This window comes from Zosterops lateralis (genome assembly GCF_965231275.1).
Source record: "Zosterops lateralis genome assembly, chromosome: 10".
NCBI lineage: Eukaryota > Metazoa > Chordata > Aves > Passeriformes > Zosteropidae > Zosterops > Zosterops lateralis.
Window position 1 is genome coordinate 13,913,247 of NC_139770.1, and position 16,270 is coordinate 13,929,516.

General features: G+C 37.4%; 1 protein-coding gene across 5 annotated transcripts in view; it reads left to right on the forward strand.

Moving 5' to 3' along the window:
- PLOD2 (procollagen-lysine,2-oxoglutarate 5-dioxygenase 2) overlaps positions 1 to 15,614 on the forward strand; it is a gene marked incomplete at its 5' end in the record, with an annotated part of 64,535 nt that extends 48,921 nt beyond the window's left edge. For 3 of the 5 annotated variants that reach the window (XM_083868385.1, XM_083868388.1, XM_083868386.1), the window contains 10 exons: positions 5,432 to 5,536; positions 5,798 to 5,923; positions 7,118 to 7,259; positions 8,458 to 8,520; positions 9,850 to 9,963; positions 10,368 to 10,433; positions 10,924 to 11,028; positions 12,840 to 12,986; positions 13,217 to 13,342; positions 14,405 to 15,614. In XM_083868385.1, the coding sequence (XP_083724511.1) occupies positions 5,432 to 5,536; positions 5,798 to 5,923; positions 7,118 to 7,259; positions 8,458 to 8,520; positions 9,850 to 9,963; positions 10,368 to 10,433; positions 10,924 to 11,028; positions 12,840 to 12,986; positions 13,217 to 13,342; positions 14,405 to 14,560 (1,150 nt within the window). In that variant the 3' untranslated portion in view covers positions 14,561 to 15,614. The remainder of the gene's footprint in view (positions 1 to 5,431; positions 5,537 to 5,797; positions 5,924 to 7,117; positions 7,260 to 8,457; positions 8,521 to 9,849; positions 9,964 to 10,367; positions 10,434 to 10,923; positions 11,029 to 12,839; positions 12,987 to 13,216; positions 13,343 to 14,404) is intronic. The other 2 variants (XM_083868387.1, XM_083868389.1) reach the window with 1 other exon arrangement.
- Between the last annotated feature and the right edge of the window lie 656 nt (positions 15,615 to 16,270).

The window sequence follows — 16,270 nt, forward strand, 5'->3', positions numbered from 1 at the left end:
GGATTTTCCAAGTGAACAATGTAGATGTAATTCCATGGCTCCTTTCAATTTGTCTGAAGCAGATTCAGTTAATCTGCTGCTTGCTTAGCACACCTGGTGTGCTTGGCTGCCCTTGTGAACATCACTGACTTCACTGGAACAAACACATTTTACATTTCTTTAAAAAGTCTAGCTTGGAAGTCTGAGATACTCAAGGTGAAAGCAGTTACTATAAAAAATTATTTGCTTTCAGCCTTTCATCTGGCTTTGATCATCATAACCTCTTTTATTTCTCACTAATACTGCAATGGGAATAACTTGAAAAGAGTGATTCTTCAAACTTGTTTATTGTTCTGATTTAGAAATTGATATTCAGTCTTCTGATTCATCTTCTCCCACCTCTATCTGCGTTATTGACAGAGCAAAACTATCTGCTTCAAATACTTGCCTTCTTTTTCAAATCTGCTCTTCATATCTCTCTGTTAGTTTAAAGTAGATTTAGAATTAATTTGATCTTCTCACTTGCACATTTCACACAGTCTGTTTAGCTGAAGAAGCCTAACAAGGTTCAGTTAATACAAAGAAGGAGCACTTAAGCATTGAAAGTCTAGTTTGTTTTCAGCAGAATACTTTGGAGTATATAATGCAGTTTGATCAGTTTTCTCCTCACCTCTCTTCTTCTTGGCTTTTGGCTCAGTAAAAAGTGGTGATAAATCATAATGATATTCTCAGTAAATGACACTTTCATGTCAGTATAAATGTCAGAAAATAACCTTTATTCAGTTTCACCCAGAGCCAAGCAGCAAACTTTGGTCAATTTTTCTCATTCACATAATAAGGAATAATTGAGTCATTTAATTTCTTGCTTCTTCCTGATATGGAAAGCCCTCACTTGTGCTTGTGAAAGTTGGAGAGGTGTGGGAAAGGATCCAAAATTGTGCAATCTGCAAAACCTTTTAGAATTTAACAATACTGGGAAACAGGAGTGCACAGCTTTTCTTCTTGTGGGCTGAATTGAGATAAAAGGCAGGGAAAACTAAGTACAGTAAAGAGAAGAAAGGTTTAGATGCTTGTTGTCTGAATATTTTCTCTGCATTTTCATCACTCAAAACACTTGAGTGGCATTTCCATGTCTTTAATTTTTCTAGCCTTTTTAAATAAAGTATGAGTTCTTACAGTTAGTTCTTTTTTTCTTTAAGGAAAAATCCTCTTTGCTTTTGCCTTGGTTGCAGATGAGATTTCAGCCAGCTGTTACAGAATTTGTTATGACAGAAAGCATAAAAAGCAATTAAATATGTTCAAGTAATAACAGAAAGTTGGGAAATATTCACTTCTGAGGTTTTATTTATAAAAAGTCTATTTTCCATAGTATTTTTTCTCCTGGTACTTACAACCTTCAGGGTTTCTCTTTTGGGGGAGTTGGTTCTTTTTTGTTCCTCCCTCAAAAATATTAGTAACAGAACAGGGTAGGAATTTTCCAAAACTTTGTAAAAATGTCATTTATCTCAGCTTTTAAGTGGGAATGTGCACATTTTAGTGAAAGTTTACATTGAAAGCTTTCAAAAGTTTTAGGAAAAATAGAGAGATCTGAGTCAGAGTTCATTGAGAGCACTGACAAGTTTTGAGCTGTGTTTAGGGTCTCCTGTGTGTTTCCTGAAGGAGGATATGAAGTCATTGTCTCAGAGTTCCCATTTGGTATTGATAAACAGTGGCATGGACACAGGAGGGAGTGGGACACAGCCCTGGAGAAGGGCAAGGATCTTGGCTGTGGGGGGAGGAAGGGCAGGGATTACATCTTTGTCTCCCAGATGTCAAGTGTTTTCTGTTAGAGACTTGGATTTTCTGGACACTTAAATAACTTTGGGGTTCAGTCTCAGATGAAGGAGGAACACTGAAGTTCGAGTGTTGCTGAAAAACACGTTTCTACCAATAGCTGATTTTAGCAGTTTCCGGGTGTGATAGCTGTACTAACAATTCTTTAGCCTGAGATGCAAACCTGAACTTTAGTGCTTTTTGTTTTCTGGATTTGTCTTTATGATGTTGATGTCAATGTGTTTATGCTGTTGTGGCTGTCTGGAGAGATGCAAAATGGCAGGGGGTGTCAGGCAGGCTTTTGGTTGCAGACTTGTGTCTGGAGCACCTTTTCTTTCAGAGATCTGTCAGGTGGTTTAAGTGCTCTGCCTCTGGCTTGCAGTCTGCATTTGCAATTGTATTTCCAAACTGAGAGGTCTAAAAATGATAACTTGAATGATTGCAAGTTCAAACTATGTCTAAAAAAAAAAAGATGGTTCAATGGTAGATGAATTGAGTAGAAAAAATGTCTCTGTTATAACCAAGTAGACCCTTGGAATGTCTCAGTGGAAAGTGTGATGAAGGGAAGAGCTGTGACATGTTCCCATTTTCGCATGAGGTCACTGTTCCAGATGGACTTGTGGTTTGTGAATGCAGTCAAACATCACTCTGATTGCAAAATACTTTAAACTGATCTGCTGAGCTTCACACAGCCAACCAAAAAATCTTGGCTTTCTTCTAAATTGTTGTTAATCTCTACACTACAATTACTCTGTTAAGTCCAAGAACACAGCTTTCTTTTCAACATTTGGTCTTAGTTTAGAGCAGGTGGAGTGTAAAGGAAGTAGATTGAAGGTTTTAGCCATTGAATTTAGATAAGGAAGCATTTTACACACGAGCTTTGCCTAAAGTACTTTGCACATGTTCCTTGGAATAACCTGCATATGCATACAAATAGTTTCACACATAATCTGGGATTTCTGTATCTGGAGAGATTAGCATACAGTGTAAGAATATAAAGGATTACATTTATTTCCTTGGGCAAAGCTACTGGGCAACACTGAAAGCCTAAAGAGAAGATGCATTAATTTCTTGAGAGTGTGCTTGCTTTATTAATTTTGACTGAAACTTTTATCACTTTCTTTCTCTCCATCTCAAATCTGTAGTGTTTTGGGGAGATTTTTGTTAGTGACCTTAAAGTGCAAAGGATCACCAAATGGCAAAACTTAATGCTTGCTGCATAATCCTTCCAGCATTTTCAGATACAAGTCATCATGTCAAATGTGAAGGATAAGTTCTGCCATGTGGTGATCCAGTCTTCAACACTGTAGAGAAAGAAATAGGGGGAAAATATAAGTCAGATTAGTGACCTTGAAATTTCCTGACTGTTCAGGACAGGAATGCTTTCAGAGAGCTCTCAACAGGGTACTGAATGACTGAGTGTGACTTAGACCAAAATGTTCAATTTAGTATTTTGTGGTTTGGATTATTATGTGAATGAGGCACAGGAGGGTTTCTAACACTAAGCACATGGGACCGGTTGGAAAAGAATTTTCTGGTTCTGGATTTAAAAGGGATAGGGGACAGAAAAAAGGGTAGAAGTTAAAGGACAATGCATTTTGCCATTATGTAATTAGTTTTACAGGTATATTTGCTTCCAACTAAATATAAATTTGTTCCACTTTATCACATTTTTATAAATAAAAACATTAGTTCTATTAATGTTTTTGTTAGCAGCAGAGGGTTTACCTGCTTTTGGGGCAGTGCTGGCAAGTGTTATCGCTAGAACCTTGGACTGAGATCAAGTCTGGTCTCAGGTCTATTTTCCTCACTTAGAATAAGGATAAAGGAGCTGTTTTTTGGAGGAATTTAACATCTAATGCCAAGTGCAGAATACAAGTCAGGTTACTATTAATAATTGTATTTAAGCAAATATAAAGCTACATGTGACTTGTGTTCAGTGGTTGTAAAGCTTTGAAGAGAATGGATTAGCAATGGAAAATACTATAAATAATGAATTGCAGGACCATGTTATGGCCAAAATAAAACCTGCTGGTTTCAGCTGGAGCAATTATGTGAGAAAGTGCTGATTAAGGAATTTCTGTCATAAAAATGTCTATATAAGATGTCGGTTAAAGCAAATCCAGAGACTGACCAGAGATGTAAATTGGGTGTGTGTTCAAATATAGTCATTTTAGCATCAGTGGGAAAGCCATTTCTGACATATGGGTACTTCAGAAATTTTTCTGAAATTATTGCTAGATCTTTAGTGACCAAGCTCAAAGAGGAAGCAGTGCTTAAAGTCATGGAATAAAAAAAGCTCTGTCTTCTATTGTGATTATAACAAAGTCATACCTCGTGAGTCCTTTGAGCAGAAGAAAGTTGGAACAGAAAGACCCAAACGGTGTTGATGAGTAGTAATTCTGATGGAAGATTTAGTGCTAGGTTTGGAGAGGGATGGAAGAAGAGCAGGCAGGAAGCCATAGCAGCATTACCTTGACTTGTATGTAACCTGTCACATCCACCCTTTATGAGATCTTTTGAAGTGACAGAGATCTTTGCCTTTGCAGAAAACAGTCACAATCAATCAAATCAAGTGGAATTTGAACTAAAGCACTGGTTATAAATATTTTAAAGCAAGAAAATAAGATAGTGTTTCAAGCTGTTTTGGTGGAATTAAAAGAGGGAAAATTGACAAATTCAATAATACCACCTGCATGATAGGAAGCTACTGTTGTAATATTGACTTGAGGAAATTGTTCCACCTTCTCTAAAAGTATATTTGGTTCCCTGTAATCTCCTACTATCCTGATGGCATAGGAAAGCTGAATTCACTATACCAAGTTTTGACCTAGCAAGTCCACCCTACCAGAAACATACAAACAGTCTGTGGATCTTTTATTTTTACAATAGAATGTGTTTTCTTTGTCTTTCTCTTGAAGGCATGGGAATTTGTGCAAACACTTCATTCTTCTGAGATCAAAATCACAACTGATAGAAATAGTGTATGGACACATTCAGTTACTTTCTCCAGTAAAAATTCACTGCCTTTGCAATTTGTTTATATTTCTCTTTACCAACTTTGTTGTTCTTGTAGGTCAAAAAGACAAGGAAGAGGTCTTTAAATATATATTTCTTTATAGTTTTTGTCTTACACTCTCCATAAGGTTTCAATTACCATTCAGATTAGCAGATTGCATCTGTGGAATATTTTTCCAAAGACAGCATTACAGCCACATGCAATTACTTGCTAGAGGAGCTTACTAAATAAGGTCATACTTCACTATTAAGGGATTGTACTGATACTCAGCCATATAAATTAATGGCATGTTTCCCCTGCCCCATTTTAGGGCACTGTACTGAAGGTATTACTGAACTTGGTAAAGGCTAGAGGCCACTTAGTTAATTAAAAGAAAAATATAAGGCATCTTATCCATGTATTTTAATCTTTTATTTAATTACACTACTGTAATCTAAAGACACCTTTCTTTACAATTCTGTGCTGCAGAGGACAGTTGATGCAATGAATCAGTTCAGTTCTACTTGTGGTTTGGGGATTCTTTTGTTTGGTTGGTTTTTTTTGATTTTTTTGAAATTTCTGGACATATATCCATGTGGACATTATTATTAACATGTTAATAATTCTTTTTTGTCTTTTTAGGGACCTTTGTCGCCAAGATAAAACATGTGAATATTACTTAAGCATAGATGCAGATGTTGTGCTGACAAACCCAAAAACTTTAAGAATACTGATAGAACAGAACAGGTATAGTAAATCTCTTATTTTGTAGAATTTCCTCTAAATTGAAAGGATTCTCTGGGGTCTGTCCAGAGAAAATATGATCCCATTTGTTTTTGCAGAGTTAATCCTCTTTGTTTACTTTTGGTATTTCATTGCCATAGTTCATAAGGGGCTTGGGGGCCAGCAATTCACAAAGCATTTTGTTCCTGTCAAACAGCAGTTCCTGATGTGAATTTCAAGTGCTTCAGATTTTCATATGTTTTTATTCAAAATGTCACTTCACAGAAAGATAATTGCTCCTCTCATGACTCGCCATGGGAAGCTTTGGTCCAATTTTTGGGGTGCTTTGAGCCCAGATGGTTACTATGCTCGATCAGAAGATTATGTGGACATTGTCCAAGGGAACAGAGTGTAAGTAACTGTAAACTAATTGTTGAAGTCAGGGCACCCAGTGTGGTTATTAGCAACATATTGCATGAAAATATAAGAATATGGTGTCATTCCTGGAGAGATGAGGTTAGGTATATTATTTTGTGGTTTCTATTTCATAGAAAATACACTTGTTTATTCCCAGCTTGAAAAAAAAAAAGCCAAGTATTTAAGGTGATGAGCTGGTGTTAGGACTGGACACAGTCATTACTGGTACCTGTCTGATGGTGTCTGGTTGCTCTAGCAGAGCACAGGACAAGAAAAGGCAGGATAAGCAAACAGCAAACCCAAAACTCTACATCCCTGGAACCTCAGCCAAAAGGAATGGTTGTTGTATTCATCAAATGACTTTGTCATCTCTTTAGGGCAAATGCTTAATCAGTGGAACAGCTCTAATTTCTGTGTGTTTCATTCTGTATATGATGTCAAGTATCTCTTAAGGAGTTCCTCTTTCGTCAAGGATAAACTTTTGGGTTCATCCGTCCCCTAAATTAACAGGATGCAAATTGTTCTAGGCTTGATTTTTCCATATGGTGCTGTCTTTTCTTTGCCCCAGAAAAAGAAAAGGGTCTGAAACAGACTGCTTGAATAGAACTGGCTTCTTTTCAGTCCTACTGTCCTAAAAGATGTGCTCGTGGCACTGAGAGGGGGAGAAATCTGCAGAGGGAGAGTTTTGGAAGCAATGCTTTTGTGTTGATATTGGACCAACTCACATAAATTCATGGCCTGCTGTGGTCTGTGGGTATTTGTGTGAGGAGGTCAGACCAGCTGTGTGAAGTCTCAGTGAAGTCTTTAAACTCATTTAAAAATCTGTTTTGGAGTTACTTTCTCCATCTGGTAGTGAAGAATAATATTATAAGAGAGTTTGACTGATTGCCTTAACTATGGAAACATGAAGTACATGTGTAGTTAAAACTCTCTAGAGAATTAGACCTTGCTATATTTTTATAACAGTATTTCATAAAAATTGAATTACTGCCCACGCCTACATTTGAGATGTCCAGATGTAGTTTTCCAAATGTCTTGGGAACTTTTCAGCTTCTTCTCCTTGTTGCAACTTGCTTAGTCTTGTCAGCAAATACAGAGATGCTGATTTAATTGAATAGGCAACAAATTAGTTTTCATAGTTTTTAACTATTTTTGTTTTGTTTTGTTTTTTTCCCTTATTTTCAACAGAGGAGTATGGAATATCCCTTACATGGCTAATATATACTTAATTAAAGGACAAACTCTCAGATCTGAGATGAAGGAAAAGAACTATTTCATGCGTGATAAGCTGGATCCTGATATGGCTCTCTGCAGGAATGCCAGGGAAATGGTAAGGTGTATCTGGAACAGCTTGCTTGCAAATACACACATTCCTTTGTGTCCTGCTGTACTCATGGACTGCTTTACCTGATTGATCTTGGATATTATATTTCACTTCTGTTCAAAGTACTGGCCAATTTTTGTGTGATAAAACCCTTCAGGTGTATTTCTTTAAATTGTTGAGAACAGAGTTTTTTTTCAAGGCCAGTGCACTGATGCACTGACTGCATGGTAGTTTCTAGTTAAATTCCCTGAAAATTTCTGTTGAGGTTAAAAAACCATTCGCCTTGGCACAACCTCAGCAGATGAAAGAGGGCTCGACTGTTCTGCTGTGTATGACTTAAAACTTACCAATGCATTTGGATCATCTCTGTCATGCACATTTTTATACAGCGTGAAACTTCCAGCAGACTAAGTTGGAATATTTTGCAATTTTTTATTAATTAGATATATATTGAATCTAATGATGGGCATTGTGATATAAAAAGCCTAGGGGATTTAAGATACGGTATGAATCTTCTCAGAGACCATGAATTAGTCATTCATTTTTCTAGGTAGATTAGAACTGTATCAGGTAAATGTTACTTGTGTTAATATGGAAGTAATGAGAGAACTTATTTGTACTGTAAAATTATGAATCTGTAAATCCATATTTCTACTGATATTTACACTAGTTTCAACACAGAGACAAATAACACCTAAACCAGACCTATTTCCAGACACTATAGCATTGAAAAATATTTTTGCTGAATTGAACAAGAAAAGTTGGCAAGTATTAATTTTTTTATTCCCTCATAACAAGGCATGATCTCCTCTGTTTGTACTGATTCTTCAGAACATCCCCGTCCAGTCCTGTTGTATTCAAACCCCTTCAGCATCAGTTCCTGCAAAACCTGTGCTTTCCATGTGCTCATTAAACTAATCTGACTGGCTCAGAAAATTGCTTCCTCTTCTTCTCAGTCTGGGCTGTAGGAGGGTTTGGTTCGTGCTTGTTTTTGTACTGCAGCAGATAAGAAGGGGCTGGTGGAAACAGCTTTGACATGTGTATGAAGAGCTTTGCTTGGAGATGCATGTTGTCTGTAAAGGCATATCAGCTTTTGATGAAAGGCTGCTATTTCCCTGATGTAACTCTGGAAACCTAAAAGTAGTCGGAAAAAGAGAAAGAAATTGTGTCAGAAAACTGATGTGATGATTCTCCTTCATTTTAGACCTTACAAAGGGAAAAAGACTCCCCTTCTTCGGAAACATTCCATATGCTCAGAGCCCCAAAGGTGTTGCTTTATTTTTTTTTATTAATTAGTTATTATTACATGCAGTATCATTCTACCACAGGAAGATACTTCTCCTCTGTCCACTTCCTCTGATGAAATACTGCTCTAGCTTTCTCTTCAGTCTTCTAAGGTTCAGGTTTTTGCCAGGGACAGGTTTTTTCATGCCCAGCTGAAAGCATCCCAGAAAGGCTCTTTGTTTCCTTAGGGGGGTTTCTCAGTGCTTTTAGGGTCAAGGTGTGCTGACACTGCTGTAGCTAAAATGGATGGAGCAGTCCTAGGAAGGAGTAAAGCTCAGATCACTGGTAGGTCTGCCAGGCCCCCTCAGTGACCACATTGTCACTTTAAGCTGTTTTTCTTGATCCAGGCCCTCCTTATTCTCCCTGCTGCAGCTATTTTATGATTTGGTAAGTGCCCAGAACTGGGCATGTTTAACATAATCATAATCTTTCTAACAGTTTAACTCTTTTTCAGACAAAAACATAGAAGTACCAAAGTACCCAAATGGTAATGTCTTCATCTGCTGCAAATCCAAAAGTCACAAACATTTCAGAAAGAAAGTTTTAGTCTGAAAAACCTTAAACTAAAAATAAAAAAATCCCATAGAACCTAAGTTTCTTTTTAAAAAGACTATTTTCTGCTACTACTTCTAATCAAGAGAATTCTCTTAATACCTTCTGTTAATAGCTTGATAATAAAGCTGTATCTTACCGTACTTGGTATCTTGCATATAATTACATGAACAGACTTCAGAGTGCTCAGCTGTTTTGGATGCTGATCTGAATATTCTCGTGTGCCATATTTGCCAATATCTTTTTATTTCAGTTCACCAGACGGATCATGTAGTGAATACTCTGAACTAACTTTCCTGTTCTGACTTTCATGAACTCTTTGATAGTTAGCTTATTCTTTCAGTTTTTAATTTGAAAATAAACTTTAGATGTTGGTTTTCTTGTGTGTGAGCATTGTCAGTTTGAGATCAGATGCTTTCAGTGTGTCTGCTTAAGTTTTCTGGAAAACAAATCAACCAATCACTCCTCTACTTTTTCCTTTCTATAGCTCTACATATGTTCTCAACAATATATGTTTTGGTTTAATGTGTTTAAAAAATAAATGCAGTGAAATGAGTCAAATGCTTGTAAACAACAACTTATGAAGAGTAGTTGGTGATTAGTTGACCACTTGAAAATTAAGATGCTAAATTAACAGCACCTTTACAATATATGTGTACACATATGTGATCATATTTTATGAAAGCTCAGTCATGAACAAACCTTTCTAAAACTTTAAGATGGGCAGTTTTGCTAATGACGGTTTCTCTAATTGGTATAGGGTGTTTTCATGTACATTACCAACAGACATGAGTTTGGAAGACTTCTTTCTACAGCCAATTACAATACCTCCCACCTCAACAATGACCTCTGGCAGATATTTGAGAATCCTGTGGTATGTATCTAATTATTGCTAAAAAGTTACTTCATTTTAAAAAAGTAGAAATTTATATATTATAAAGGACTTGAAATTTCAGCGCTTTATGTGGTGAACTTTTTTTTTACTGCGTGCTAAATATTATGTGCTAAAAGGTGTTCTCACCCATCTAAGCAGACGACAATGTATCATATCAGTAACCCAGCTAGTGGCCAGAGCGTGAAATTGTAAATATGGCCCTGAGGTAACAGGTTTCATGATTTTTGACATGATGGGAACCAGTTTTTTTATGAGAACAAAAAATTTTTTAATTGTTTCTGGTGCTCTCAGTAGAGCAAATGAATCAAGTATATATATTTTTATTTAATCACTTATTAATGTTGTTGTTCTGTTATAATGCTTTTAAATTGTGGTTTTTTTAGGACTGGAAGGAAACTTACATAAATCCAAACTACTCAAAAATCTTCACTGATAACATAGTAGAACAGGTGAGTAAAAGTATTTATTAAAAAATCTGTGGGACTGACTGATAATAAATTGGCATGCAGTAAATATTTCCATGCAAATGCTGTTTTGGTCTGTGACTAAACAGTTTTTTTGATGTTTTGGATCAGAATTTAATTTTTGCCATTTGGTATAGGCTGCTTGCTTTTATGCAACTGATCTGGACAGAGCACTTGTGTTGGATGATCAATTGTGGTAATTAAGGACAGTGACTTGATGAACATTGCCTCTCTAAAAAGCTGGGATGAATTGTTTGTATGTAAAGTAATGTTAAGTTTTAAGCTGTTTTCCCATATTAACCTTAATGTGAAAGACCAGGGTTGTTATTTAGAGCCAGAAGGTACAGAAGGTGTGGCCACACTGACACAATCTTAGTGCTGGGTCAGAGCCTAGAATGTAACTCATAGCTTTTGCTTTTGTGAGAATGTGCTTGAGGATCAAGTTTTTAATTGTTTGGGTTTTTTGTTTTTCTAGCCGTGTCCAGATGTGTTTTGGTTTCCCATATTTTCTGACACTGCCTGTGATGAATTAGTAGAAGAAATGGAGCATTTTGGGCAATGGTCTGGTGGAAAACACCAAGTAAGTGTCAGCCTGTATAAACTTAATCTTAACGAGTGATCTTTACTACTTTTACGAGAGTAAGTCACAGTGTACTGCAAACATCCCAACAATTGCCAATGGTCTGAAACATCTGCTTTTTGGTATGAAGTGCTTAGTTTAGTCTACCTAAATTTGCTTCTTCAGTAGATTTAGAGCCATTCTTCAATTAATGTTGTGGCGTGCTGATCCTGGCTGGATGCCAGGCACCCACGAAAGTCACTCTGTCACTGCCCTCAACTCGACAGGAGAGAGAAAGTGAAAAAGAGTTTGACTTGAGAGATAAGGACAGGGAGAGATCATACAATTGCCACCATAGGCAAAACAGACTCAGTTTGAGGAAATTAGTTTACTTTCTGCTCTTCTTTCTACTCTGGTTCAATTGGTAATATAATGAGCAATGAAACATCTTAAAAACACCGTCCCCCCACTCCTCTCATCCTTCCAAGCTTAAATTTACTCCCCATTTTCTCTACCTCCTCTTCCCCAGCAGCACACAGGGATGGAAAAATGGGAGATTGGGTCATCACATCCTCTGCCCTCAGGGGGAGGGCTCCTTCCATTCTTCCTCTGCTCCAGTGTGGGCTCCCTGTGGAGGGGGCTCCTGCCAGGAAATCTACTGCAGTGTGGGCTGCTGTCTGCTGCCAGGACTGTGCTCCAGCACAGGCTTCCATGGGGTCTCAGCTTCCTTTGGGCATCCACCTGCTCTGCCGTGGCCTCCTCAGGGGCTGCAGGTGGATCTCTGCTCCTCCAGGGACCTCCATGGGCTGGCCCAGGGGCTGCACGGGAACCTCAGCTCTAGTGCCTGGAGCGGCTCCTGCCCTTCTTCCCTTGACCCTGCTGTCTGCAGGGCTGTTTCCCTCCATTTCTTCAGTCTCCTCTCTAGCTGCAGTTTCTGTTGCACTGGTTTTTTCCCCCCTTTCTGAAAGGCACTGCCACCACAGAGGTGCTGTCTGTGTCACTGCTGGGCTCAGCCTTGGCCAGTGGCAGGTGTGTCTTACAGTGGCTGACATTGGCTCCACAGGGGAAGTTTCCAGCAGCTTCTCACAAAGGCCACCCTTGCAGCCCTCCTGGTACCCAAGGTGTGCCACATAAACCCAATGCAGACTTTGAATTAGCAAAATAGACACTAACAGTGGTGCAGCTCTGTAGCAGGTACCTGACAGTTACCCAAGGTTGATTTTTGGGTAGCTGTTAAGACAAGTTTTACTCATTTACTTCTTAAGTACTAATTTGTCAGACTTGTCCCCCTAAGGAATTACCTGCAAATGTTGTGAGCTATTGTGTCAATGTTCTCAAGAATTAAAGGTATTTATTAACTACCACTAGAATCAGAGGAATGTTTCTCTTATTCATAAATGAGAAACTATAATTTTGTAGCATAGGTAGGAGACTCTGGAAAGAATTTTTGCATACTTTTATCTTCAGATTATCTCAATGTTTATTACCCTGTCAAGTTGAGGCCTGTAGTTTCTTGATCTGATAGAAATTCAGTTGCATCTGCAGCTCAGTAAATAAAACTTATTATCCCAAGAAGCCCTTTTATTTATAGGCAACGCATCCAAATATTGACTCATCCTATAAAAACTTCCAATTTTTTGCTCATTGATACCTCTGCACACTTTTTTCCTTGACAGTGAGCTGTGGAATTGCTGTACAGACACCCACTGAAACATTGCTTTGTTGCAGTTCTGTGATTCTGCGGATTTCAAATAAATATTTGTTGAAATGTCAGAAGCATGCTCAGAAATCCCATGTTCCTGTTTCCAAGCTGTTTGTGGTGTTTTCATTAGGACAGCCGCATTTCTGGAGGTTATGAAAATGTCCCAACTGATGACATTCATATGAAGCAAATAGGGCTGGATAATGAATGGCTGCATTTCATACGAGAGTTCATTGCCCCTGTAACACTGAAAGTCTTTGCTGGCTATTACACCAAGGTAGGGGTTAAAAGTTTTGCACATAATTACTCCATGGTGTGGCTAAATTTAAGTGTTTAAATGAATATAAAACTCTTTGGTTTGGTTGGGGAGTTTATGCATGACATAGCAGTAGTTAAAGATGAATGTTGTTGATGTTTGGTTTTAACTAAGCTTTAAACAAAATCCCAAGAATCCTGTGTGTGACTTGGCAGTTCACTGCCTGAAGTCTGACTGCGTGTTTGTTACAGGGCTTTGCTCTGCTGAACTTTGTTGTAAAGTACAGCCCTGACAGACAACGGTCGCTCAGACCTCACCATGACTCCTCCACCTTCACCATCAACATTGCCCTCAACAAAGTAGGAGAGGACTTTCAGGTAAGTTCTTGATTAAAAAATGTTGTCCTTTGAGTATGTAGTATTATTTTTAAACTAAAGCTCAAACACATATACTTAGAGACCCGGCTGAGAAGGAAAAGATGCACATCACAAATTGAGATAGATTATGCCTTGTGGGTTTTTGGCTAATGCTAGATTTGTTCAATTCCAAGATCCAGAACTGTTGATGCAGTCAGGCTGAATTGATCAAACTGGTTTCAGGTGGTGGGAGAGAAGGGTTTTGAAGAAAAACTTAGGGAGATGTTAGTAATTTCATTTTTGACATCTCTGAAATGCTTCATTTCTGTACAGTGAAAACCAACTTTTCAAGAGAGTTTAAATAGTGCCAAGTTGACTCAAGTGGCTTCTTTTCTGTAGAATTTTTTAATTTATACTTTTTAGATCAGCCACAGAATGAAAATTTTTAATTCTTGTATCTGTTTAGTTTTTTTTCTGAGCTAAATTATTTTCTAATCTGATATTGGTTCAAATAAAACAGTTCCCAGAGTGTGGAGTTAGGCAGGGCAGTGGCAATAATATCCAACTTTTACTTACAGAGGAATTTAACCTGTTGTGTTTATAAACCTGTATCATTCACAGTACTCAACACCAATAAATGTGCTTGCTACATTTACTATTTTAGAAAGCACACCTTCAGTTTGAAATCAGCAGCCAGATGAATTAATTTAAGATTTGTTTAAATGCTGTCCTGGAATAGGTGTGCAGTCCAGGAGCAAGGCCTCTGAACAGAATTTGCTTCTCTCTGGTAGAATCTATAGTGAAGTTACTGAAGATCTGTTGGTCAGATTTGTTTCTTGAATGAGTTGTTATCCAGTGAATGCTAAAGCAAGACAAGGAGAAATCTGATTGCTAATGCTTGTCTGTTAAATAATGCTCTAAAGGTGGCGTCATGTAAACAGCTTTACTAAGGGATGGTAGAAGAAAAAAAACCCAGCTTATTAACAATAGCAAATTATTTTAAGTAATGGATATATAAAAAGGTCTTTATTATAACACCAGGTAAATGTTTGGGGTTTTATTGTGTTTGTGTTTTTATCACAGGGAGGTGGATGTAAATTCCTTAGGTACAACTGCTCCATTGAGTCTCCCAGGAAAGGATGGAGCTTCATGCACCCAGGAAGACTTACACATTTACACGAAGGACTTCCCATCTTGAATGGCACAAGATACATTGCAGTATCGTTTATTGATCCTTAATTTTATTTTTTTGTCCTCTTCAACAGCAGTGTTCTTTACATAAACATTAATTTATAGATCTCTTCTGGAAGATGGTGATAAAAGAAACTTTAAGTTACTGTTACTACGCAGCAGAGGTACTTTGGGCTAAAAGGAGGAAAACAGAAAATGTTGTAATATTGTTGAAGATTTCTTGATATCTGCTCTGAGCCTTGAGTCCCAAAGTAAACATGTCCTACTTGTTTTTCCATTCTGCTGTCCTAAAGAGTGGGTAAGGAGAAAAAATGGAAAAGCACAGTGAACCCATTTCTTCGTTGAAAAAACCCCAAACCCCAAGCAATGCTAAATCCAAAGTCATCGGAAAAAATTGATCGTGGTTTTCATTCGGTAAAGTGACACAGCTCAAGTTTGGTGGTCTGTATATTTGGTACCAGCCAATGAAAGAAAAATCACAGCATAGAAACAAAATCAAATGAGTCTTGTTTACAGTTGTTTCTGGTAAGCAATAATTCCATATGCTGGTTTATAGTGAAGGGAAAATGTCTCTGTAGCCTGGTCTCTTAATTCATTGTCAATACCGAAATGTACACCCTTAGAAGAAAAAAATAATTAATTGCAGAGATGGAACAAGGATTAAATCCTTTATCTAAGGAGAAAACGGTTTATCATTTGTTCTGAGAACTCATCCTGTAGAAAGCTTACTTTTCTTCAGCAAGTGGCCTTTGTTTAAAGTGAGTTATTTTTCTAAATGTGTAGTTGCAACCAATGGATACTGGAAATTTGATGCTTATTTTCAGAATGCTGGTAAATTTTAATAGGATGTTTTATAGGGACGGTTTTCTACTCTTAAAACTACTTGAATTTTGTATCAGGAAAATAAAATGGTGGCAGTGTCTTTTAAAGCTAAGGGTCTTAACTTGACATTTATTTTAAAGAAATTGGTTTAAAATATTCCTACTGTATCTACTGTTTGTAATTTAAAGAAACTTGAAGCTAACTGTCTCGAAGTCTACCGTGCCAAAATGCACGAGATGTTGGAAAACCTTGTGAAAAATAAAGGGTAATTTTAAATTAATGGAGCAGCTGTTACTTGACTCTCTTAGGTGGTTTCTCTGCATTTGTGACTGTTCTTAAAGAAACTGTTTTACTGACAAATATTTGCTAATGATCTGGAGATGGGAGTGTCAGATTTTGGCTTGTTTGCTATTGAAATTGTTTCAGTGAGTCCCTGTGTACCAAGCCTTGCAGAATGACCCCAGCAGGAGTGATGCTTCCTGGGTTTGTTTTTATGTGGAGGCTATTTGATGATCCAAACAATACTTCACTTTTTAACTTTGTATCTTTAAAAAAGCTTTATATCACATTTTCTGAACAGAAACTCTATATGCAGCTGACAGGATTAGGAGAGACTTTCAAAGTTTTTTTGTTTTACTGAAAATAACTGCATCTGCTTATTTCCCTGTTCTGCAGTTTTGAGGAATGAGTTGTAGCTGTATTTAAAGTAATGCTGAAGCAAATACATCCAAGTGAATTAACCTCAATAAGGTATTAAAATGGGCTGGCTTCAAAAGGAATGCCTTTTGACAGGAAAATTTTTGCTTTCTTTTAATTTCTCTTTATGCTATCAACTTTTGTCCTTTTCTGGCTAATATTTGGGGGTTGCTGTCCCTCAGCTTTGTTTCCTGGTGTGGAACAGCTGTCTCAGTCTCTCTATCTCTCTCTCTCTCTCCT